At 32.3% G+C, this 24524-nt stretch overlaps 5 protein-coding genes and 1 long non-coding RNA gene across 9 annotated transcripts in view; 3 read left to right on the forward strand and 3 right to left on the reverse strand.

Moving 5' to 3' along the window:
• The window catches only part of LOC111419337 (E3 ubiquitin-protein ligase CCNB1IP1-like), an 87237-nt gene extending 87073 nt beyond the window's left edge, over positions 1–164 (forward strand). For all 3 annotated transcript variants that reach the window (XM_071195730.1, XM_023052119.2, XM_071195734.1), the window contains one exon: positions 31–164. In XM_071195730.1, coding sequence (XP_071051831.1) covers positions 31–86 — 56 coding nt within the window. In that variant the 3' untranslated portion in view covers positions 87–164. The remainder of the gene's footprint in view (positions 1–30) is intronic.
• Positions 1–8477, reverse strand: LOC111419335 (Coenzyme Q4). The gene is made up of 6 exons (XM_023052115.2): positions 8349–8477; positions 919–1141; positions 698–867; positions 502–631; positions 343–436; positions 1–292 (listed from the first exon to the last, which is right to left on the reverse strand). The coding sequence occupies exons 2-6, from the start codon at positions 1139–1141 to the stop codon at positions 127–129; spliced, it is 783 nt and encodes a 260-aa protein (XP_022907883.2). The 5' UTR covers positions 8349–8477; the 3' UTR covers positions 1–126.
• LOC139429731 (uncharacterized) lies at positions 169–483 on the forward strand. The gene is made up of 2 exons (XR_011640291.1): positions 169–260; positions 354–483. It is a non-coding gene; the product is annotated as an uncharacterized lncRNA (long non-coding RNA).
• LOC111419327 (CAP-D2 condensin subunit) overlaps positions 6428–24524 on the forward strand; it is a 24591-nt gene continuing 6494 nt past the window's right edge. Inside the window, exons 1-12 of one of the 2 annotated variants that reach the window (XM_071195701.1) lie at positions 6428–6501; positions 13117–13240; positions 13294–13428; positions 13484–13662; positions 13718–13857; positions 13913–14204; positions 14257–14358; positions 16097–16429; positions 16482–16891; positions 20272–20679; positions 20736–21234; positions 21285–21581. In XM_071195701.1, the coding sequence (XP_071051802.1) occupies positions 13123–13240; positions 13294–13428; positions 13484–13662; positions 13718–13857; positions 13913–14204; positions 14257–14358; positions 16097–16429; positions 16482–16891; positions 20272–20679; positions 20736–21234; positions 21285–21581 (2913 nt within the window). In that variant the 5' untranslated portion in view covers positions 6428–6501; positions 13117–13122. Of the gene's footprint in view, positions 6502–13013; positions 13241–13293; positions 13429–13483; positions 13663–13717; positions 13858–13912; positions 14205–14256; positions 14359–16096; positions 16430–16481; positions 16892–20271; positions 20680–20735; positions 21235–21284; positions 21582–24524 lie in introns of those variants that run through there. The other variant, XM_023052107.2, reaches the window with a different exon arrangement.
• LOC111419333 (fringe connection) lies at positions 6918–8329 on the reverse strand. Its single transcript, XM_023052112.2, has one exon. The coding sequence runs from the start codon at positions 8073–8075 to the stop codon at positions 7089–7091; it is 987 nt and encodes a 328-aa protein (XP_022907880.1). The 5' UTR covers positions 8076–8329; the 3' UTR covers positions 6918–7088.
• On the reverse strand, positions 11456–13015 carry LOC111419331 (queuine tRNA-ribosyltransferase accessory subunit 2). Its single transcript, XM_023052111.2, has 4 exons — positions 12767–13015; positions 12095–12715; positions 11712–12037; positions 11456–11655 (listed from the first exon to the last, which is right to left on the reverse strand). Exons 1-4 carry the CDS (start codon positions 12881–12883, stop codon positions 11499–11501), a joined length of 1221 nt encoding a protein of 406 aa, XP_022907879.1. The 5' UTR covers positions 12884–13015; the 3' UTR covers positions 11456–11498.

Raw genomic sequence — 24524 nt, forward strand, 5'->3', positions numbered from 1 at the left:
TTTAAATAATTAATAACTTATTTGTTTTAGCAACTCCTTATCTTCAACGATGGCAACCACGGCCAATAAGAAGATTTAACGATTAAAATAATTACATTGACTAAATCAGCTATATTAATTTTTGAATTAATTTTCCGTTTTGATAATTAAAGGATTTATGTTGAGTTCTTTATGAAGTTCATAAAGCGGTTGATCCCATCTTTTTTCGTAATAAACGTTAAATAATAAATTGGCTTCGTTTCCAGTTCGAATCGCCCAAGGTAAGTAATACTTTTTGTAAGTATCCCGGTTCCTTAAAAAATCTTTAATACCAAAAAAAATTTTTTTAATTATAACACTCACTTTGGTTTTAGCCTCAATGGACCAAAAACGGCTCCAGTTACACACATAGGTAATTTAGTTTGGATTCCTTCGACCCATTTCACTGTTATTTCACCTACAATAAGTGTTATTATTACATTAAAATAAAATGATTATTTTTGATTAGTTATTGAATTTTACCTATCATGTTAGTGGGCATTTCTAGAATAGTATGAACCAAATCATGAACCTCCCTATATCTTTGCATGACGTAAGCCAAATTAATATCTTCTACAAATTGAACGGGACCGCGACTATCCGGCGTTACGTTCTAAAATTACGAATTTAATTAAATTCCAAAGGTCAGCAAAAAATAACTACAAATCTAAATGTTTACGTTCTTTTTTAAAAAATCGACGTAAACACGACCCAGCGTTCCTTCTGGGTATCCTTTTAATTTATCTAAATCGACGGTTTTTGAATTGATTCTCGGTCGATTTCTTAAAATTTCCGATCCTTCCGTTGATTTTTCCATCTCGTCGAGCATATATTTCATCGCCATATAACCTAAATTGCAATAATTTTAATTGAACAGCTATAATAATTATTAATTCTTGCCTGTTGATTCTCCCATACATGCAATCATTTCCGGTCTTCGCGGATTCATTATACATACAGCAGCCGAGCCTATTCCTAACGCAAGCTTTTGAAACGTACTCGTTGGAATATGGTGTTTATTAAAATCTTCTTCGAAATCATTTAAAACTTGTGGACTTATTTGTGTTGATAATAATCGTTTAAAAGAAAATCTTTGGAGAATATTTTGAGTAGTTTTCTGCATCTATTAAAATTATGAATGAATCATTTAAAATTAATTTTATAATGCGTCATTTTGTAACACCTTTATTATGTAGTATAAAACGTTGATAAAGCATTGCATCATATTTTGCACGTTTTAGCTTTATCCGATTGGATTTATGATTGCGTTCATTGTAAAAATTTTTTAAATAAAGAATCATAAAAAATTTAATTTGTTAAATCTATGGAATTTTAACAAAGATTTTTATCGACTATAAAACATGTTTGTTTTGTAAAAAATTGAGTTATTACAAAAGCTTGTAATTCCTCATTTTCTACTTAAATAAATTGATTTAATATTATTTATCGAGTTGTAAAATTTTGTGAACGAAAAAAACGTTTTTAATCCTATTGTAGCGTAAATTTGTTTTGTTATCTCTTTAAAACAAACATTTTGAGTTATAATATTAATTTAACTCAGAAGTGTACGTTTAAAATACAGGATGCTTATTAACTTTGTTATCTTGTCGTTTAAAATAGAACATTTGATTACAAAAGAAAGGATAAACCATATTTACGTTAAACTGATATGAAGTTTTCTTTATCACAATTTTGCTAATTTAAAGATGCAGAATCTAAATATAAGGAAGCTACTCGAACTGTGGAAATTATAGATGCCTATCATGTACAAGTTACAAATTGACTTGTCAGAGAAGACGCTAGCAGTAATAAGCGAATTAGCCAGGAACCGGAGGAAGTGGAAGAGGTGGTTGGAGGAATAGGAGAAAGATTTATCCGACGCCATCAGGCAAAAGAATCAAGAGAAGAAGAAGAAGGATCTAAACATGTAGATAGTTATGAACCAAGCCGCTTGCGGTTGAGGTTTTTTTTTGTGATTGTGGGTGCAAATTTACACTTTATTTGATAATTTTCTTATTAAGTAAATATGTAAACGAATGTGATAGAGATAAAGATTAAGTGTAACGAGAAGTTGACCAAAAGAAATGCAAAAACAATGAGGCACGCCCATTTTGTGAGAAGGATGAAGCAGATAGAGAAAGGTGTTTAACCGTCTTAAGAGACGTGCGGCTAAATCTGAATGTTTCTAGTTCTTGGTCTAATGTTAGTTATAGTTTTGCACTAACCCAAATGCAGAACTACCCAATTCCTGTACTATTAAGCTATGTTGCATTTTATGTGGAACAGTGCAAGTGCATAGTAGTTTCATAACTATGGTTACTGCAATCATATATTGCCAGTTATATGAAATTTCCGGTATATTAGAAGCTTTTGATAAAGACTTGAAGATAGAAGCAGTGACCTCAGTAACGCGTTCGATAGAGTTGACCACAAGATACTGTAGGGAAAGTTGAGCTACTATGGAATAAGAGGCGTTGATAATAAAATAATGGAATCCTATCTAACAGATTTGCTGAGTTGAACAATGAAAGATCTGGTGAAAGCGTGGGTGTTTCGCAGGATTCAGTGCTTGGTCCTTTGCTTTACATTATATACTCCAACGATTTACCAATAAACGTACAGGTAGCAATTACACTACAATATGCTGATGACACATCATTTTTAAATTACAATATTACAGAAGAAGGTCTACGAAGAAAAACTGTACTTTTAATGCAAGACGCAGAAATTTGGTTTAATAGCAATAAAGTCATGCTAAATAGAGAGAAAACGCAGATTATGAGGTTTTGTACGATACTTGAAGAGGAAAGAGCAACCGTAAAATTTCTGGAAATTCTAATTAGACAACACCCTTGCCTTTCAAACCCATGTCCAGTATATGTCAGGTAAATTAAGTTCAATAATCTACACTATCAGGGTATTAAATAGAACAACAAGGTATGAAGCGGCTCACCAAGCTTATTTTTCACTGTTTCACAGTGATGCAACATACGGAATTCTTCTGTGGGGTGCATCTCCTTATGCACGAAAAATATTTATAAAGCAAAAAGAAGCAATAAGAGCTCTTTAGAAATTAAATTGCAAGGAATGCTGTAGAACGAGAGAAGATTTCAAGTGGTGATTTTTCAGCAAAAATTCAGGTGTCTTTCATATACCTTTTTGTTCAAAACCCTTTCTCCTCTAAGATACAGCCATTTATGGTTAGGGGAAAAGTTGTTTTTATTTAATAAATAAACGAATAATAGATAACTATTGAATTCTAATTAATTGATCTAATCCCTATAATACTTTGCATCAGAACTTTTTAATGCGTCTACATTTTTTCATTTAAAAACTTGATTTAAATAGTGGGATTCAACTTCTGGGATCTGCAACTTTTTATCTCTTAACATTTTCTCCTAAAATTCTTAATTTGATCACAAAAAATGTTCTCAAATTTCTAGAGAGTTTTCTACGTATGGACTGAAAATATTCTGTACGATTTAGTTGAAAAGATATGCTAATTAAGAAATACCACAATATTCTACGTATGGACTGAAAATGTTCTGTACTATTTAGTTGAAAAGATATGCTAATTAAGAAATACCACAATATTCTACGTATGGACTGAAAATGTTCTGTACTATTTAGTTGAAAAGATATGCTAATTAAGAAATACCACAATAATAAGTACTAATAACAAAACTACATAAACAAATAATAACAACGTTAACATAATATCAATAATAAGTCATAATAAATGTTGAAAATGCCGCCTCTCAGCAGAGATTCTACCCTTCGTCTTATTGAATTTCATATTCTTTCAAATAGTCCTGGTGTATGTATTTCTAATAGTTTCGCATGATGCGATTCTGAGTATTATTTTTTTTTATGGTCAAACTAACGATTTTAGGAGAAAATGTTAAGATGTAGACGCATTAAAGGTTTGCTACTGAATGGTGAGTTTTTTCAGCAGAAGAATATTTGGACGCTAAATTGTACTGAATTATATTATTGTACATATTATATGTATAGAATGTGACGAGCCGTATATTTCTTGTATGAATTAATTAGGCAATAAAGTATTATTATTATAAACCCTGGCAATCATGCCATTTAATAAAGTTGATTCGGTAGAGCATTCAATACCAAAAACGCAACAGCAGGATTTCATACAACTAGGATATATTTTGGAACTCATCTTAAATCTAATGAAGCAACAACACGTCATGTCCAAAGAGCGCTTGAAAGAAAATACATACAAGAATGAATTTTGTTTTCTGTTGAAATATAGAATTTACCATCTTATGATGATAGATGGAGTGATAAAGAGGAAGATAAAATCCCTGTATCTGGTGCAATCACAACTAACCTAAAAACATCAAAAAATTATTCAAGCTTTATTTTTACATTTATGATGTTATTTCCATAACAAACAAGACTTCGTTTATTAAAACCTAATTTATTTATCATTTATCATTGTATAATTCAACCTTGAAGGTAGTATTTAAAGAAACATTATCCTCGCATTCAACCTTTTATTTATTTTTCTTTAATAATATAAAGTCGAATTGAATAAAATCATTTTAACTTTATAATTTCTTGAATAATAAATATTATATAGATTGAATAAATAAATAAAAACTATGTAATTTAGTTTAAGTAAGGTTTGAAGTTATGACAGTCTTTAATTGATTATACCTCGTAATAATAAATTTGCAGTTTCAGTATGCTTAAGAAATGGCCGTTCGGTCCCTACTTCTAATGCCTTTCGACCCATTAGGTTAACGTTATTTCTGTTGAAAACCCTTGAAAAAGTTCTGGTCGCCACCAGTACGGTTATTAAGTGGGAAAGTCTTAACAGAATTGGGTCTACACAACTTGGTTGGTAGAGTATCCAGGACGCTCCAGGATAAAGACATCTAGGTTTGTGCATTTCTGGATATAGAAGGTGAACTCAACAACGCAATTCAAAATCTCTTGAAAGAGCTGCTCTTGACAGGGGAGTTAAATCAACTATAGCAGGTTATATCCGCAATATCATTGATAGCAGAATAGTTTCTAGTTCACTCCACGGTGACACGATACGCTTCAAGCCTTTATCACTCTGCTTTCGTCCCTTCTGCTGACCTGATTGCGATAGTCGAAGCCGTTGGTGTAAATACAAGCGATGACATTGTCGTTATGGTCAAAGGAACCTGTTTGTCGAGGATGTCCGAAGTCCTCCAGGCGACCATAGACACCATTTGCGCTTGGTGTAAGGAAGAGAATCTCTCGATAAACCCGCAAAAGACAATCGTTATGCCCTTCACGAAGAGACGAATCCCTCCAACTATCCAAGGTGAAGAAATACGTTTCTTAAAGGATGTCAAATATCTAGGGGTAATCCTAGACCCATTCCCATTCCCTCTCATGGAATGGACATTTGCAGAGAGTTTTACACAAAGCTAGATATCCTTGTGGACTTGTCTTAGTTTTGTGGAAAAAACTGGGGTCTTACCCCTAATATTTGCATGTTCACAGATGGATCAAAAACGCCAGAAGAGGTCGGGGCAGGAGTATAGTACCAGACACTTCGGATTAAGCAAGCTTACAGCCTGGATACGTACTGTACTGTATTCCAGGCGGAAGTATTTGCTATTGACATGGGTGCTAAAATCCTTCTTGAGAGAGGGGTGAAGAACATGACAGTACGATTTCTTAGACAGTTATTCCGTCCGGTATTCGCTCTGATTAATGACTGTAAAAGAACTTTAAACAGACTGAGTTGTGGTAACAGAGTTTCTCTGGTTTGTGTCCCAGGTCACTTTAGGGTTGCTGGCAATGAAGCAGCAGATGAGCTAGCACGACATGGCACCGCTAAAGCGTTTGTGGGGCAAGAGCCATCAATTGGTATAAACATAGGTTTGGACTGTGAGCTGAAGAGAGACTTCGCCTACTGTGGGTCAGTTCTCCTGAAATGTGACACGCTAAGTTGTTTATCAACATCGTCACTGTCAAAAGCGGGAATATTTTAGGACTTGCTCGTAGCATTAAAGTTCTAATGGGTGTCTTTACTGGGCATTGCTTATTAAAGACACACCTCAACTTGTTGGGCCTACCTGACGTTGCCGACTATATGCGGAGGATCAAGAGAGGGTTGAGCATGTTTCATGCCACTGCCTTGCTGTTAGTCGTATCAGATTCTCGATTTTTGTGTCGCAGTTTATCTCCCCAAAGGATCTTAATGACTTTTCACTGAGCAAGACATTAACGTTCGTTAAGAGAATTGGACTGCACGGTGAAATTTGATAATGTTATCTATCAGGGTACAATAGATCTTTAAGGTAATGCTTCATTACATTACATGATTCATTTGTATTTTAATTAATTAAATATTAAAAAAAATTTAGTATCGACAGTTTGTTACTATTTTAGGTTGGTAATTCTGAAACAAAAATGTTCAAAATGTCAATGTCACAAAATTTTTTATAATTTTAGTGAAGAGAAAATTTGCGATTTTAGGTAAGATTAAAATAAAACTTACTTATTAACCCATATTTTTCACGATTACTAAATTGAATAATAATAATCGTTAATCTTTGCGATTTTTTAATAACTAAAAGTATTAAAAGTAAACGATTCATAATTTGAGGTTATGTTGATTTTAAATTGACAGATTTCAATTTTAAATTTGAGGTTGACCAAGCTTGTTTTACTAAATTTTATTTTTCTTTCCAAAATAGGTAAATATATAATAAATAACATGCATAAATAAACAACATTCATAAATATATACTAAATTAATTAAAAAAAAAATTTAATTGGTATTTATAGTTCTAAATCGGAAATGATATTTCAAGATTTTTAATTCAAGAACACCCATACAAAGGACGTTAAAAGGATACTACACCTTTTCTAATACATAAAAAAGACTCAAATATTATTCAACTCAAATAGTTTATCTACAATTTATTTTTGAGATTAAATTATTTACATTCTTTATCATTATACAATTGAAACAATCAATAAGCATTGAAATCATTGTGAGATTTTCAATTTAAAGTTAATACCAATATTTTATGGCACATAAAACAAAAAAATTAATTCGTTTAAACAACATCCATCCTTGGATTATCATTTAACGGTTTATAAGGAACAGTTTCTTTTCGTCTAAAAGTAACATAAGTATAAATTAAACTTCCCAAAACGCTGATATTCAATCCATGGAAGTTCATCCAAGAAAACATGTAGTCACCCCAAGCGATCATTCCCACATAAGTTACACAAATATTTTTTAGACAACCAATAATGGTTGTTGTAAGAGCCGAATTATAATATGTACATAAAACTACACTATAAGATAATATAAAGCCCATAAAACAACTTAGAATAAAGCAAGATAAAAATCCTACATCTAACCATTTTTCATAATAATACCCTGAATGTAAATCACCTGAAGTGTAAGCGAAAATAATACCAGGAAATAACATAAAAAGTGAATTATAATATAACAAACCAGATTTTCCTAAATCTTTAGCATCTAATTTTTTTTTCATATAAACTCCGTTTGCAGCTGTAAATACATTATTTAATAAAACGAAAATGTAACCATGCAAATTAAAAGCTAAATCATTACTGGCCGCAACTAAAGCACCGAAAATCATTGTATAAACACTAAATTGTACACTAAACGTCGGTTTTATACCCAAAATATAAAACTCTGCAATCATCGTCAATAAAATAGAAAATCTTCTTAAAGCGGTAAACATCGGCAAACTCAATTCTTTCGTTCCACCTAATCCAAAGATCATATTTCCAATGTAAATTAATGGTAATGGCCAGATTTTCCAAAATGTGCCAAGTTCCAAATCGGGAAATTGAACGATTTTTAACTTTTTCCCAATGTATAATACAATAACGGTTGCCAACATTTGACCAAGACCCAAAATTTGAAACGATGGGAAATTAAAATAAGTTAAAACCGTCTTGTTGATGACAGTTATCATAAACGAAGTGAGTCCGTAGAAGAACGCCGATGAGACACGTTTGAAAAGGGCGCCCTGGACATTATCCTGTTCTAAATGTTTTTGCTTCATTTTTGCACCTCCAAAAAAACCTCGTTCTTATTTATACACTTAGTTTACAAAGTTCGTTGAATCCCATTTTAACATTTTTTTATGGTTAATTATTGAAATATAGCACTCGACTTGACGATAAACGGGAAAAAACTGACAATTTGACGTAAGAACTCGAATTAGGTGTGAGTACCCCCCACTTATAACATAACCTCAAATATTAAAACGTAAATATTGCAAAATTTAAATCCGTTAATTTTTGGAGATGATAAGAAATTAAATTTTTGAACGTACCTTGATTATGTTTCCGCTGATTTTGCAGTATTTTTACTTTTACAACGATCGATTTTTAAGGAATTCTTTTTAGAACGCAGAAATCTGTAGTGCTGGCACTTCTTTTTAATGATAACTAATGTCGCCATCTAGGAGCGAAATCATTAATATAGTAATTGTCATTGTGTTACTGAAAATGTTAAGTGGGTTGCCTACATTTTATAATTTTGAAGTATAAAAATAATTCAATAATAGTGAAAACTTTGAGTTTTCAAATAATTCATACAATTAGGTGTTAAACTAGAAAGTGAAAATAAAATATATATGTATGCATTAGTGAAATAAGGACCTTGATCAACAGCGAGTCATGGTTAGAAGACTATACAGGGTGTTACAAAAATGTTGGGCTGGATATACATAGACGGTTTCTGCAACTAAAAATAAGCAAAAAAGTTTATATAAACATATGTCTTAAAATGGTTCGTTACTTAAAGCTTAAAGCAGACCAATATTAGGTAGGCAGTCAGTGTAGTTCAAAATGGCAGATTTTTCTTTCGAAGAGTAATAATGTATGGTTTGGCACATTGCAACAGAATAGAAGCAAGAAGACTTTACGCAGACCATTTCCCAAACCGACGTTTACCAAATGAAAAAGCGTTCGAAAGACTTCATATAAGATTAAGGGAAACAGGATCCTTCAAACCAGTAGTCCGAGATCGCGGCAGACCACGAACTACAAGAACTTTGGACTTGGAAGAACGTGTGTTGAAGAAAATGCAGGTCCTAGTACTCGAAGAATTGCATTGGCGGAAGTTGTCGATCATGTGAGTGTGTGGCGGATTTTAAGAACTAATCAGCTTTATCCGTACCACTTGCAAAGAGTACAGGGACTTAGTATGAATGACTTTCCACCACGAGAAGCTTACTGTGTATGGTTATTAAAGACATGCGCCGCCGATCATCTCTTTCTGACGTGTCTGCTCTTTAGTCATGAAGCTGGCTTTACAAGAGTTGGTATCGTCAATTTTCATAATTTACACCAGTGGTAAGAAGAAAACCCTCATGCTATTAGTCCAGACATCAAGCGTAGTTTTCATTAAATGTGTTAATTAATTTGTCTAAATCATAATTAATATAATTCTGAGCAGTATGCACTTGAGTAGGATCAATGGAAAAATTAAGCTGAGTGTAAAGCGCAGTGATGCGATAACCCAAAAAGATTACTAGTATAAGTAGAGAATTGGACCTAAGACAGATCCCTGAGGAACGTCAGACAACACAACAGCCTCATCAGCCCAGTCACCATCAAAAGAAACACTCTGTCTGCGATTCATTAAGTAATGTTCAAAAAAAGCACAGCGATTGCGCGATAGACCGGCATGCCAAAGAATTTCTAAAAGCGTTCTATGGTATACTGTATCGAATGCCTTGGAAAAGTCAAGCAGAACAAGAACCATGGCTCTGCCAATATCCCTTCCTCTGATAATAGTATCGATAACTTCCAAGAGTGCAATAGCGCAACTGTAACCCGCTCTAAGTGGACCAAATAGCAGCATTAAATTGTGTCTCAGCTCGGACAAAACCAGTTTTCAAGCAGAAGTACAGATAAACTTCTGCATCGCTTTGAACCTACAAAAGGGACAGAAAGGTGTAAACATTTTTACAACCAGTCGGGCCGCTCTAACGGCAATTCAGGCCTACACGAGTGACTCCGTACTAATTAGAGAAAGTACTAGGAATCTGACAGAACTCGCTAGGAGCAATGATGCTAGGTCACAAAGACATTGAGGGCATTGAGAAGGCGGACAAGCTGGCCAAAGAGACAGCGAAAACGCCCTTCATTGGACCCCTACCCGGTTGTGGACTACAAAAAAGACACCTAAAGTTGTGAGGCCTCAAAGATAGCCTTATGCTGGAAAGAACTTCCAGATCACAGAGAAGCGAAGAGTATGATAACTCCCTTGCAAAACAAAACCAAAGACGTTTTATACCTCAGCAAAGGGGAGCAAAGGGGGTCGCTTTCAGGTTTCCTGACCAGTCATGCGCCCCTAAAATACCACCTCTTCCACATTAGACAAGCCGAGAATCAAATTTGTCGACTTTGCAACAACAAGCCAGAGACTGCTCAACATATACTGTGTGAATGCGTCGCCAGAGGCCGCCTAAGACACAACATTTTCGGTAAAGCTCTTTTGACACCTACCGACATAAAAGAACAAGATCTTGGAGCAATATTAAGGTTTATAAAGGACCTACATTTAAACTTTTGGAGGGCTTAAGTTATAATAGATCTTATAGGTGGTGGTGACGAGAGGGGCTGCTGCGTTCAGCCCAGGAGCAACAATAATAATAAAAGAGAACCCATAAACTACAAGAATCATTTGGAACAATGTTCCCAAAATTAACACTTCTTATTGTAACAAGTTTATTTAGTTTTATTTAAAATTTTGAAACGTTGAGTGAAGAAGCGTTAATGCGATAGAACTTTATTCAAAAATTAATTTGAGAAATAATAATAAATAGTAAGAAAAATACTGACATTTAAATGTCAAAAATATTTATGAAAAAAAATTGCAAAGCCTACTAAGATGTTTTCATTATAAATTCATTCCAACTTTCGATTAACAACGCTACAGCTTAACAATGAGTGTTTGCTTAATTAATTTTTTCTCAGAAATTATTAATTTTTTGAAGAACATCAGAGAGACAAAAAAGTTTTAGAATAGTTTTATCTATCTAACTGTAATTTTTCCAATGTTTTTATCATCTTCATAAAAAAAATCTAGGCATAAATTGAACGGGGGTAGTTAGGTTTAGTAACTTAGAAGGGAATATTGAAAGTACAAATAAGCTACAAACGTGCTCTATTATGAGTTAAACTTATTCCCCAGATTTCATTTTTTTGGTGTTTATAGTTCTCGAGAAAAAAAAATTAAACCAAAATTTTTCGACATTTTTGAAGGGGTGTAGCTCCTTAGGGGAGCCAAAGTCGCCCATGCTTTATAATATTAAAGTACCCTTAAAATTCACTAAAGAATCACCCCTTGAAGTTTGGTGCAGCCATTCAGATACGCCTGTATATTTCTTATTTATCTTTATCAGGAATTAAAGATTATTTTGTTTAATAAAACAATTAATTTATTTTATTTAAACCAAATAACAACTTAAACATCATCGAGAAACCTCCACTTTATTCTTTTCATTGTTTAATTTTGCTTGGTATTCATCAAATTGCCTTTTAATTAACGTTTCCAATTGTTCTAAAGTACCATCCTGAATACAACTTCGTATTTTCGCAAAGAATTTTAAATAATAATGTGTATTATGACTAAAAGAAAAAAAAATTATTCTCCACAAAATAAAAAATGATTTAAAAAAAATTACATTGTTAATAAAAGGGGTCCTAATAATTCTTGCACTGTAATAAGATGATAAATATATCCCCTTGAATGTTTTGTACATGCTAAACAATCACAGCTTGGTACAATTGGTCTAAAATCGTTTGAATATTGTGGGTGTCGAAGATTTATTTCGAAAATTTGATTTTCGTCGGTTTCGTCCATTCCAAAAGCTAAAGCAGATGAACGTTCAGTTACAATGTAGCTATAGGATGTATCAAAAATGTCTATTCCTAGTTGAACCAGTTTTATTACATTAACTGGATTCCAACAACCTTGAATGGATTTAAATTTTTCTTTGGGAAGATTTTTCTTAAAAAAAAATAATTTATTAATATACAATAAATTGATTTACTAAATTTTTTATACCACAACAAAATCTACAACTTTATCCACTTCGTCAATTGGTAAAAATTCAACTTCAGGTCCATTATTATGCAAACCATCTATTAAATATCCTCCTATATACTCATCTTTATCCAAAATGCCTTCAATACATTTTTGACGAGAATTTAAACAATATCCGCCACTTATTGAACCAATTAAACAAGTATCTTTTAAAATATCTGATTTTTGATGCCTCTCTAAACACTCATTAAAAAAATTTAATGTATTATCGACAGCTTTAGAAATGCGTTTGTTTAAACTCCCAACATTAGTATCACCGTCCGATAATGTATAATACATATCAGGTTGAAATGATTCTATTATATCCATATATTTGCCTGCATTTACAAGGATTTTACCATGTCTGGTCCATACAGGAACATGATCCTTATAATGATGACCCGGTTGAGTTAAATCACCAGGATCTTGAACAGTTACACAACTAACACAATCTTTCAAACCAACAAATTGACTAATATTTTCATTTTGCTCGCTAAGAATTTCTTGATACTGATAAGTGCTTGCGATTGGAATTTGAAGTATTTGAGGTGTTTTTGAACAAATTTTAAAAATTTCGTGAGTTATATGTGGAATGCTACCTCCCTACAAACGAGTTAGATCAGATATTAATTAAATAAAAAAATTTAAACTTACTTTTGTATAAAGCATTGCTAAAGGGGTTTCTATTGAAAAATTGGGTTTATTTGCGAACTCGGTTAGTAATCCTAACCGAGAAGTACTCTTTGTAGTCGCTTTTAAAACAAATTTCATTGCGGTTTTGTATAATTCCTGTATAAAATGTATAGAAAAGTGTAAATTTGTATAAATTGAGGTTAAGTTAGGTTATGTTTTGACATTATTAATTATTAGACACCCTCTTGAAGTGAAATTACAGTTTTCTGTAATTGTTGGTTGAAAATTTGAAAAGAAAGTGACATAACCTAACTTAATTAACCTAACCGTCAATTTTTGAATTTGTTTATGTTTGGTTCTGCTTTATTAAGGTAAAAATGGATTTTACAAACTTTGTTATACCAAACAAGTTTGAGGATTTAGTAAGAGACGATGGCGAAAACTATTATGTTAAAACTATCGTGGATGTTTGCGATTTACCCGCAAAATTGCGTGGTGAGTATTTCTTAATTTACATCGAAGTATGTATTAACATTTTTATGTTATAGATGGGAAAAATAGTTTTAAAGATGATGGTGTACAATTTATTTTTGATCATTTCGATACATATTATTCAGTTATTTATCATAAAGCAGTCTTGGAGAGCGAAAAACTTATGATAGTTAGCAATCAATTAGAAACGGGTAAGTATTTGGTAAAAAAATTAACAAGAAGGATTAATTTTAAACGTTTTTGTAGCCTTATCAGCATTAATACATAATTTGAAGTTTTTGTTGGACGATCCTGATAGTTTAACATCAGAAATTAAGACAAAATATCAGGTTATCATAAAAATGATCTTGTATGTATTTTGTCATGTTATCATGGCTTTGGATACGAAGAATACCTCTCAGAATATGTTGCTTGGGATTAAAAAAGTTTTTTTTTTTTTAAATTATTAGGAATTGTTTGTTAATTAATGTAATTTTTTAGCGTGGAAAAAAAAAATCGTCGGTATCTGACGAAGATGAATGTTTTAACCCAAAAAATGCTTTGGTTACAATAAACATGTTACTTCAATGTGATCTTCATGTATTTTGGGATCCCCCTGTAGTTGAGGAACAAATAATAAAGTAAATTTTAACATTTAATTCAAATTAGATGTTTTAAATTAATTATTTTTTTTAGTTTAGTAGCTGAAGTGTGTTATCCTACATTAGAAAGTGGTTCAATTAGCTCAAACAAAGAAGTGCGATATGAGATCTTTAACATTTTTGGTATTCTTATTAAAACATACAGCTATGATGAGAGTTTAATAGTTCGTTTGGTACAATTATTGAAAGTTAATTCACATTTAATAAAACCAATTGCGGAAGGTATTAATCAACTGGTAGAAAATTTTAGTGCCAAAGCACTTATTCCAGAGTTTGTTCAGGAAATTATGGAAATCCTTTTTGATGAAAAATATGAAGATGCAGAAGTATTAGTATTTTATTTTTGCTAAATGTTTCAATAATTATTTTTGTTTGTAGGCCACAAAACATTGTACTGGAACTTTGGTGGAATTGTCTAAATTACTACCTCAATTAATGGCACCAGAAGTAGCATATCTAAAAAGTTATCTAGGACATGAAGTAAATAAATGTTATTAATTCTATACCTGAGAGCTAAAGGGACATAAGTCCAAAATGACTTAGTCATAGAATAGTCGAAAATATCTGATTTTTAACTTCAAATAATAATAAATAATTAATAATTCTCATGCTCTTGCCTCACAAATAAAGCTGGGAAATATCGGTATTTTTTAATATTAATGGTCTGTGAATATTCATTAATAGCATATTTTTATCTTTATTTTTACAAAATTATTGGACTTACTACATTTTGGCTCTAACGAATTAAATGATTATTTGGTCTTAAAAGAGCAAACTTATTATAATTTTTTTTTACAACAAATTTGATACTTTAAAACCTATTAATTTATTAATCATAATTAGGAAATTCTGGGGCTTCTTTAGCTTAAGGTAAATTCCTAAAGTAATTCTGATATCTTCAGGAACCCACTTAAGAAGGGTTAAAAGATTTTCATATTGTTTTATATAGGTTTTTTTTAGAGCCAAACAACGCTGGATAATTTAAACTATTCTCCTTCATTACTTTTTTTTCTTCATTAACTTGATTGGTGCTGTTAATGATGAGTAAAATGTACTAAAATTTTTAAAATCTTCTAAACCCATAGAGAATATATTAAATGGGGGTTGTTTACAATTACGAATAAAATTAATCCAATAATTGCAAGTAAAAATTGTAAATGGTTTAGTTTTCTTTATTGCACTTTTACAGATTTACAGTTAATGTTTCCATTTTTTGATTCCTTGAGATTTCTATAAGTAACAAAACTAAAAAAAACAGGAAGCCATCTCATTACCACCTCTTCCAGCTTTGGTTTGATCTTAGATTTGCATCATCTGAATGTAAAGCTCTTTCGAAATGGCTTTTCTTCTGCACTAAGATCAGCCTTAAGCTTTACATTAAAATAATCGATCAAAATAATAGATATCATTTTTTAATTCATCTCCCAGGATCACAAATATCACAAGATGGAAAATTAACGATTTCCACAGGTGGTACAAGTCTAGTATATATATCATATCACATGTGTCGTTGTCTGGTAAATGGAACGACAAATTAAACATTTTGTTGAAGATTTTTCTAAAAAGCCATTTCTTAGCTGGTTCTTCACCTTTTCTCCTAAGTTCTTCGCTATATAACCCATACATTTTTTAAATATTTAAGCCATCTCCAAGATACTTCTTAGCAGACCTTTCTCGAGAATAAGCTGTCAATGTGCTTAGTGATTTTTTCAATAACTTCATCAGAAATTTTATTGATAAGTACTTTTCTACCTTTTTGATCAGGTACTGACATATTACATGTAAACTTCTTTTTTAGAACGTTATAAACAAATTTTTCGCCGATCGATAAAGTGTTTATAAAAAATAATTTACAGACTCTGATCTTCCACCAACTTTCTCTTGCACTCTCAAGAAAGAATTTTTTTGCAAAAATCATGAATCTGCTGGCGTTGATTTTCAGATATTAACGGACGGCACTTATAAGTACAGGTCCAACCCCATGGACTTTTAGTTGTTTATTTAGTGTTAGTTTGTTTTTGTTTTGAAAGGACTTATTTCTTTATAATCGAAACATTTTTCCTTGTAATAAGGTTTTTTAAAATAATGTTATTAAAAATGAAATACTGGGTTTTATAGAATTCTTATTTCATTCGTTTTTGTTAAAAGTGGATTTACACCCCTTTAGCTCTCAGGTACAGAATAATTTTTAATTTAATTTATTAAAAATTTTTTTTAGTCCCATGTATTGAGGAATGGGGTTTTAGTGGTAATGTCAGAAGTATTAATCATATTGAGTTCAAGACCTGCATTGGATGAAAACGATCAAGCCCTTAAAAATTTGATTCTAGAAGTTCTCCAACTTCACATTAACGATGTAGCAGTTACAGTCCGTTCCAAAGTAATCCAAACCTGGGCTAAAGTACAAAAAGAAAATTTGCTTAATCCCACACAGTTAAACGACGCATTACGTGCCATTGTCGCTCACATTTGCGATAAAGGAGCAGCTGCAAGAAAAAACGCCGCCAATACAGTCACGTCATTTTTAGAACACAACCCATACGCTTCAGAAGTATAAAAAAGCAAACTTAATTGAGATTTAAATTCACTAAATTTATTTTTAGTTATCACTGAAAGCAATACAAAAAGAATATCAAGATCAATTAGATGAATTCCGAAAGATGGAAGAAAATATAAAGGAGCATTTATTAAATGAAAAAGCCGCTGATTTCCACGACGAATGGAATGCAATTGTAGCTGAATTAAAATCACCAAAAAAGAAAAAAACTAAAAATAAAAGTGGCGTTGCCAATGAATCAAATGATGAAAATGAATCGGATGAGGAAAGCGAAAATGATGATGAATGTAATGAAAGTGGTGAGGAGATGGAAGTAGATGATCAATCAAAAGAGGCGATTCCTTCTGAACAACTTTTAAGTTTAATCAAAATGTATATAGAAGGAAAACAGTACAAAGATGCTTTTGAACTTTGTAAACGACTTATTCGGGAAGTACCAGAATTTGTTACTAAAAGGTAAAATTAAAAATAATTATGATATGGTAGAACCTCGATATAACTGATTAATATGTCTGTTATATGAAAAGTTGTATACAGGATGATTCAAAAAACCGCTGACAGACTTCTAAACTAGATAATACAAGAAAAATTAAGATGAATAGTCTTAATATACATGGGGTCGGAAATGCCTCGTTGGCGAGATATAGCGGATCAAAGTTTCGTTAAAATTAAACATTATCTGCAATAAAAAGCACTTTTTTAAAATATTGTCTACGCCATTGCTCTCTACATAAAGTAATCAATTATCTATCAATTGGTCTCTTACACAACTTTGATCAAAGCAATAGTTTTTAAGAAAAACACGTTTGTAGAAAATTTGTTAATTCAATCAAAAACTGTTGCTGTAATCAAAGATTTGTAAGAGACCAATTGATAGATAATTGATCACTTTACACGAAAATACTGCCCGTTTGACAAAATTAGCAGTGGAGTTGAAAATATTTTTAAAAAAGGGTTTTTTATTGTAGATAATGTTTAATTTTAAAGAAACTTTGACCAGCTATATCTCGTTAAGGAGGCATTTGCGACCCCATGTATGTTAAGACTTTTCATCTTAATTTTTGATGTATTACCTGCCCTAGAAGTCTGTCAGCGGTTTTTTGAATCACCCTGTATACAACAATCTAGCACTGAATAACAACTAAAACTAGAACTAACACTAGCATTAAAACTAACACTGAATCTCGAACTAGAAACATTTGGGTTTAGCAGTGCGTCTCTTAAGAAGGCTAAACGCGAATGTTTTTAGTTCTAGGTCTGGTTCATTAAAAATATACAACCTGGCGCTGAGTAATAAGTTAAACTAGAACTAACACTAGACCTAGAAATTGTGGTTTAAATAAATAAAAGCCGTAATGAGGCTTAAACAATTTTTATTGGCAAAATGTTATAAGAAGTTCGGTGCTATACGCGTTTCGCCTTATTTAGGCATCAAAAGGCTACAGACTCAATTCAGCAGGGATAGATAACTGTTCAGATAACTTATTCAGATGGCTAAACCCGAATGTTTTTAGTACTAGGTTTAGTGCTAGTTCACTAAAAATATACAACAACCTGGCGCTGAATAACAAATAAAATTAGACCTAGCATTCACCAGTTTATCTATCCTAGGTTCAATCGACTGATTTAATGCTATTCTTATTGTGGCATCAATGCTTTCAAGACGATTTCTGTACTTATTCTTAATAGTAGCGAGAGCTGAAAAGCCACTTTCCGCTCAATATGTTGTTGTGAATGGTAGTAAACATTTCATTGCTTTTTCAAATAATGTTGGGTATTCACTTCGTATTTGTATCCAATATTTTATTAAAATTTTTTGACTAATGAATTGCGCGTGACGTAATTTATCACACGACAGCTCCATTAGTTTTTCCTTGTTTGACTAACACAAAATGTTTCGTCTTTTAAAAACGGATTTTGTATCCACATGTTGCCCATACGGATGTCATTATCAGGAGGAAAATAACATTCATATCGGCATCGTCTTCTTTATGCAGCTCCTTATCTTCAATTATTTGATGATAACATGGGAACATATTAAATTCTCTCCTATCTATTCAACGTTTCCAAATATCAGTTTTTTTGATAAAAGCTTTAACCTTATTATTGTATGTGAATAGGTTAGTCATGCGTCTTTGCATAATGTTAATTCATTAACTAACAAAAAAATATCAGCTAGGTAAGCAACCTTTGCAAGCGATACGTTGTTTTTGAAGTGTCTATTTCAGTTCTTAAGTCAAAAAATCTTTTCAGTACCTTCCCTCTCGAAACTAATAAAACTTTGCGGTATAAATCTATCTCTTCACAGAATAGAAAACTCGAGTCCAAACTATTACGAATATGATTTACAATTTTCACACAATGATCTAAAATTATGTCTAATTCTTTGTTTATATTTTTGGATACCAACTGTTCACGATGAAGAATGCAGTAGGTTTTTGTTATATTTTCTCTGTTTTTTCCATCCGTTGTTTAGACTCAAAGTACGAATTTATGGTAGCAAAAACTTACAGATGTAGTGTAGTATTGTAGTTTTAAGGTGCATAATAATTCCTTTTTCATGTCCTCCAACTCTAAATCAATATACCTTACGTACGCTATCAATATAACATTACTTGAAACATCTGTGGATTCATCTAACTGCGAGGCATAATATGGCGAATGTTCCAATTTTTCAATTTGTTGTAATTCCAGGTCACTTGAAATACTAAGTACTCGTCTGCTTATTGTTTCAGCATACATTGGAATATTGTTAATTTGCACAGCATATTCTTCACCAAACATTTCCCTACAAACTTCTTTGAAACATGGTTTTATTAGTACTTCTCCTATATTACACGCTTTGGTCTTAGCAATATGCAATGCTATTATTAAATAAGAACATTTCAAATATTTCTTATCTGTTCCAACATATAAATGTATTCGCCTTCAAGTCTTTAAGGTTTCAAAGAATTCTGGTGGTTTATCCTTGTATTCAACATGATTAGTATTTAAATTTCTTAAAAGTTTATAAGACTTTAAAGATGCGTTTGCTGATAATAGTTTCATACACAACACATTATGGTAAATCAATATTATCTCCTTGTATGGACGTAAAGCTGTAATTAAGTATCCTCTTTTTTTTAATGGTTTAGACGATTCAGTTGTCTTGGGGGAAGTTTTTGTCTCAGTGTGTTGAACATTCTTCATTGGAATATAATTAAATAGTGTGCTTTGCTTGCTCATTTTCAGAATATAGGCTGTTACCTAATGAGAAAACTTTAAAATTAAGTATGCATATCTAATATCTGACGATCAAAATCTAAGTTTTTTCATTATATAACAAAACTAGAATTAAATATAAAGTTAACCTGATTATATGTTTCGAGTGTATTTTAAGGAGGTTAACACAAGACAATTCCAGAAACACAAGATCAAGTTTAGTGGGTATTTCAAAATGTTCAGAGCAACTTAGTAGTAAAGAAAACGTTTTGACAGTTATTTTCGTTGTTATTGTTGCAAGTAAAAAAATTGGCATTTGTGTTCGATGAATATTTATGCGACCCATTTTTCAACTCTTCGCGACACAATGATTGCGATTCGCTAGTATAGACAATACGAAGAATAACCCCGCGTTTATCTACGAACATGGAATAGAGCAACTTGGGGAATAACCTGAGTTGGATTCTATCTATGAGTGTTAACATTAATATTTAAATATACTGTTGTATGATATAGATAACATCAATAGTATGACTTAAAAATATTTTGTCCGTTATATCTGATATCCGTTCTAACGAATTCCGTTATATCGAGGATTTACTGTATTTAATTTTATGTTTTTTTTATTAAAACAGAGGAAGAGATAAAAAAATGGATGAAAAAGAATTCATATTAGAAGTGTTAAAAGGTTTCTATCGCGAAAATTGCTTTCTAATTCACAATATCGTCGATGTTGAAACGATTGATAAGATGAATCGACTTGAAGAGACGGTAAAACATTGGGAGAGTACAGTTTTATTCGCAAAATTATTAGACGATGCCATGCCGAAAATGAGCGATTTACTAGAAAGCCAAAACATAACGGAAATGCAAGAGGCAGTAAAATTTTTTGTAACCGCCTATAAATTTAAATTGGACGGAAGCGAACAACGTATTCTCCAATTGTTAGAAGTAATGAAAATGCCATTTGATGATCGCAAAGTTATCGTAATTAATGCTTTAGTGGAAGTATTTTTAGTTACCACTCTTACAAATAATATGAAGTAAGTACGATTTTATTTAATATGGTAATATCTTAATATTTATTTTTTTATTAAAGAGAACATGTAAAAGAAATAGTAGAACGTTTAATTCGTTTCACACGAATCGTAACATATGCTTATCGAAACTCCTTTGAGAGGATGATTGCAGAATGGACTGCAAAAGGAAAACTGGATAATAATGTTCTTGACATGTTATTCAATTATTTCACAAAAAAAGAGGACGTCGACGATGATAAATCATTGGCGGCATTGCAACTGTTAACATTGGCCGCCCAAGGTCGTCAATCAATTGTAATGAATAATTTGAAAATGGTCTGCGAGGTGGTGTTTGAAAATCGTGGTCTTAATGATATGGCTATAGTTTCTGAGGCTTGTCATTTTTTAACGGTGGCCGGTTCGGCGGAACAACGAATTGAAGACGATAAACCACCGTACAGATTGAGTTATAACGAAACAGTTTGGACGCAACTTACAAATATATTAGTCGATAATTTTTCAAAACCGGTTAAATTTTATTGCGATGCTATTTCTGGGGCAATACCAATGATATACAAGGTAAATAAATAAAACGAGTTTATTAAATAATTTAATTTTATTATTTTTAGTTGTGTTCTACACCTGAGAAAATTGTTCAAAATTTAATTATGTCCATCATGAAATTGGACGTTTGGTCACAACCTGGTAGTATAGTAAAAGTACCTATTTTTTGCATAGATCGGTTAAATCTTATATTGGGAAAAGTTGCTGTTTACGAAATGGCCCATTTAGATGATACAGTTTATATTGAAATTAAACGTCGCAGTAATCAACGATCGAGCATTGGAAAAATGGGAAGAAAAAGAATTCAAACTCCGTCTATGTTAAGTGCAAGAAAAAGGGCCATATCAACCGCCACTGAAGATGTAAGTAATCACAAGTATATGTAGTGGTCGAAACTTAATTTAAAAAATATAGTTGTTTTGTGTCGCTGTTGAAAATGAAATCGACGAATATTTATTTAGTGAAAATCATTAATTAAGAGGTAGTAATTTGAGAAAGAAAAGAATACAACTTTACCACAGTTTGTAATTGAAGTCAATGCGTTAATAGTTCCTAGAGAAACAAAAACTAAATTATTGTTGTGCTAGTAGGCAGATTTGTAAATCTATATTATTTAATTTGTATCTCAGCCCTTCTTGCCAACTATTTCAAAGCAGTTAATCATATTTATGCATTAAAGGAGATAACATGAAAATTAGTGATAGTTGGAGATTGTGGGGTTAAGAAGATTAGTGACCAAGTTATATCAGAATCAAGTGAATCTTAAAGGCGACTTTTTAGAAAGAAAAGAGAATTGTTTAAAGACTTTGCACAAATCATTGACAATGGGGTTCTCGTTAGGGATGATATGGAACACAGTCACGCATTACGATATGAGGATAATAAGCGATATAGTGACGGACAGCTATTCAGACCTATTATGGATGTGGCAATTTATGATTTATTTCGAATGAATTTATGATTATGTGCCAAACGTATCAAACTGGAAACCTGGATAACTAAAGAGGCCGTGTTGAGTATAAGTAAGCTAACACGTTTGATGATGTTTTATAGGGAATTTACAAACAATGTATACTAACATTCCATATATTATGCGTTCTGTTTAACACGTTTGTTATCGGCGTCTAGTCTACTAGAGGTTTTTCGTGGTGAACCGCGTTCAGTTTGGACGCGTTTCCTAATGCATTTAAATGATGCTTATAATATCGTAGCCTGTACTTGAAAGTTTAGGCTGTTGCTGTGGGGAATGTACTTTGTCAAATTAGTCCATATATGTCCTGCATTTACCGTTAGTGAACTACATGCGGTGCCACATGTGAAATATAGGTAGAACACGTTTTGAATCAAGGTTTATATATTAAAGGTTGTCTAAGTTCCTATGCTGCAATACTTTGATTTTAATTTGTGCGCGAAGGGCAAGAGCAGGAGTGTTTCGTGACGTAAGCGATCACGGATTGCGCACGCAACCTCATGGCCATGTGGTGCTCCATGCATTTGTTTAATTTGAATTGCTTGGCGGTATTATTTTCCACATGTGACGTAATGCGCAGTATGGTTGCGTACGAACCTAGACAACCTTTTATATATAAACCTTGGTTTTGAATAGAGTTTGTGTTTTTTGCAATCTAAGTCTGATAATGAGTCGGATTGGACTGACACAGAAACTGATCCCTTAGATATTCCGTTCAAGGGGGCACCATCGAATTTATGCAATAATGCCAAACCTATTGACTACATCAGATTATTCTTTGACGATGATATAATAAATAAAGTAGCAACTTAAACAAATAATCGTGTAACATCAGTGCCAGTTGCAGAAAATACGAGAAAAAAGTCTAGGAAATGGAAAGATGTGACGCCACCTGAAATAACTAAATTCATTGGACTCTGTCTTTTATCTGGAACTATACACTTTCCTCAGTTGTCAAAGCAATGGAGTACAAATTTCTTTTACTTTCATCCGGTTTTCGGAAAATGTATGTCCAGGAATAGGTTTTGCGATATTTGAGATTTTTGCCATTTTTGTAAATCATAGCGATGTAGATATACGAACGACCGTGTATATAAAATACGACCTATTGCAGTTGGTTGCTCCAGTTAAACAAGTTTCTATAGACGAATCTATGATTCCCTGGCGAGGACGCCTAAAATTTAGGCAGTATATTATGGACAAAAAGTGTATGAGCTTACCACATTTTGTGGTATTGAATATACTTGTCTATACCGGAAAAGGCACTATAATAGACAATCATCAAGAGCATTCTCACACGTTTTCAGTCGTAATGGAGCTACTAAAAGACTATTTGGATAAACGACATCAAATATACCTTGATAATTATTGTACTAGTGTCGGGCTAGCAAAATATTTCTTCAAAAGGAAGACGAAACTTGTAGGAACTTTGCGAAAATTTAGAAGGGGAAATCCGAAACAATTATTTCAAGAAAAAATTAAGAAACGTAAAGCTATATGGTAAAGAAAAGGTGCAGTATTAGTTACACACTAGAAGGACAAGAGATTAGTCAGAGATAGACAGATCAGACTAGATGATGGGATACTACTCATCGCCAAAGAAACCCATAAGATGGTACAGAAACGTGTTCTTTCATCTTATAGATATTGCAATGTGGAATGCGTTTTGACCTAAAATTAGAACTAACACTAAAAACTTTCGGGTTTTGCCGTGCGTCTTCTTCAGAAACTGGTTCGAAGTATTGGAATGCGGATTACATATTATATAAGAAGGCCCAAAAAATCAAAATTGACCTCTTGAAGTTCAGAGAAGAAGTTATAAAGGATATGCTACAGATTAGTGATGAATATACTAAGCCAACCACAGACCAACAATCAGAATTGCATTATCTGGAAACAGTTGCCTCCACATAGAAAAACAAATCTGCGGTGAAGAGGTGTCGCTAGTGTAGCAGAGGTGGAGTTTACAAGAAATCCAGATACAAGTGCCCGATATGTCCTGAAAACCCTGGTTTATGCGTAGATCCATGCTTCAGAATCTGGCACAGTGCACAATAATTATGTTTTGTAATATTTTGGGGTAGCCATAATATTCATTTTGGTTTATATAGCATGTTACGGGATATTTAGAAAAAGAAAGTAGAGACTTTGAAGAAATTCAGGTGTGTCCAGTTGACTAGACGTTGGTACAGAACTTAGAAATTCAAAGTCCGGAAAACTAGACTAGGCCTTCTTTTACAAAAATTTTGCAAACACGTCCATGTAAATACCAAAAATCAGCGTGTAAATAACACAAACATGAATCTCGAAATCAAAGACAACACTAAATGACGAA

The sequence above is a fragment of the Onthophagus taurus genome, chromosome 1 (genome assembly GCF_036711975.1).
Source record: "Onthophagus taurus isolate NC chromosome 1, IU_Otau_3.0, whole genome shotgun sequence".
Classification (NCBI taxonomy): Eukaryota; Metazoa; Arthropoda; class Insecta; order Coleoptera; family Scarabaeidae; genus Onthophagus; species Onthophagus taurus.

Coding starts and splice junctions, on each gene's coding strand:
- LOC111419335 (XM_023052115.2), bottom strand. CDS start 1,141: ATGCAGAAAACTACTCAAAATATTCTCCAAAGATTTTCTTTTAAACGA. Junction 868..918: donor ATGTATGGGAGAATCAACAG/GCAAGAATTAAT, acceptor ATTGCAATTTAG/GTTATATGGCGATGAAATAT. Junction 632..697: donor TCGATTTTTTAAAAAAGAAC/GTAAACATTTAG, acceptor TCGTAATTTTAG/AACGTAACGCCGGATAGTCG.
- LOC111419333 (XM_023052112.2), bottom strand. CDS start 8,075: ATGAAGCAAAAACATTTAGAACAGGATAATGTCCAGGGCGCCCTTTTC.
- LOC111419331 (XM_023052111.2), bottom strand. CDS start 12,883: ATGAAATTTGTTTTAAAAGCGACTACAAAGAGTACTTCTCGGTTAGGA. Junction 12,038..12,094: donor AAGTTGTAGATTTTGTTGTG/GTATAAAAAATT, acceptor TTTTTTTTTAAG/AAAAATCTTCCCAAAGAAAA. Junction 11,656..11,711: donor GGACCCCTTTTATTAACAAT/GTAATTTTTTTT, acceptor TTTTTCTTTTAG/TCATAATACACATTATTATT.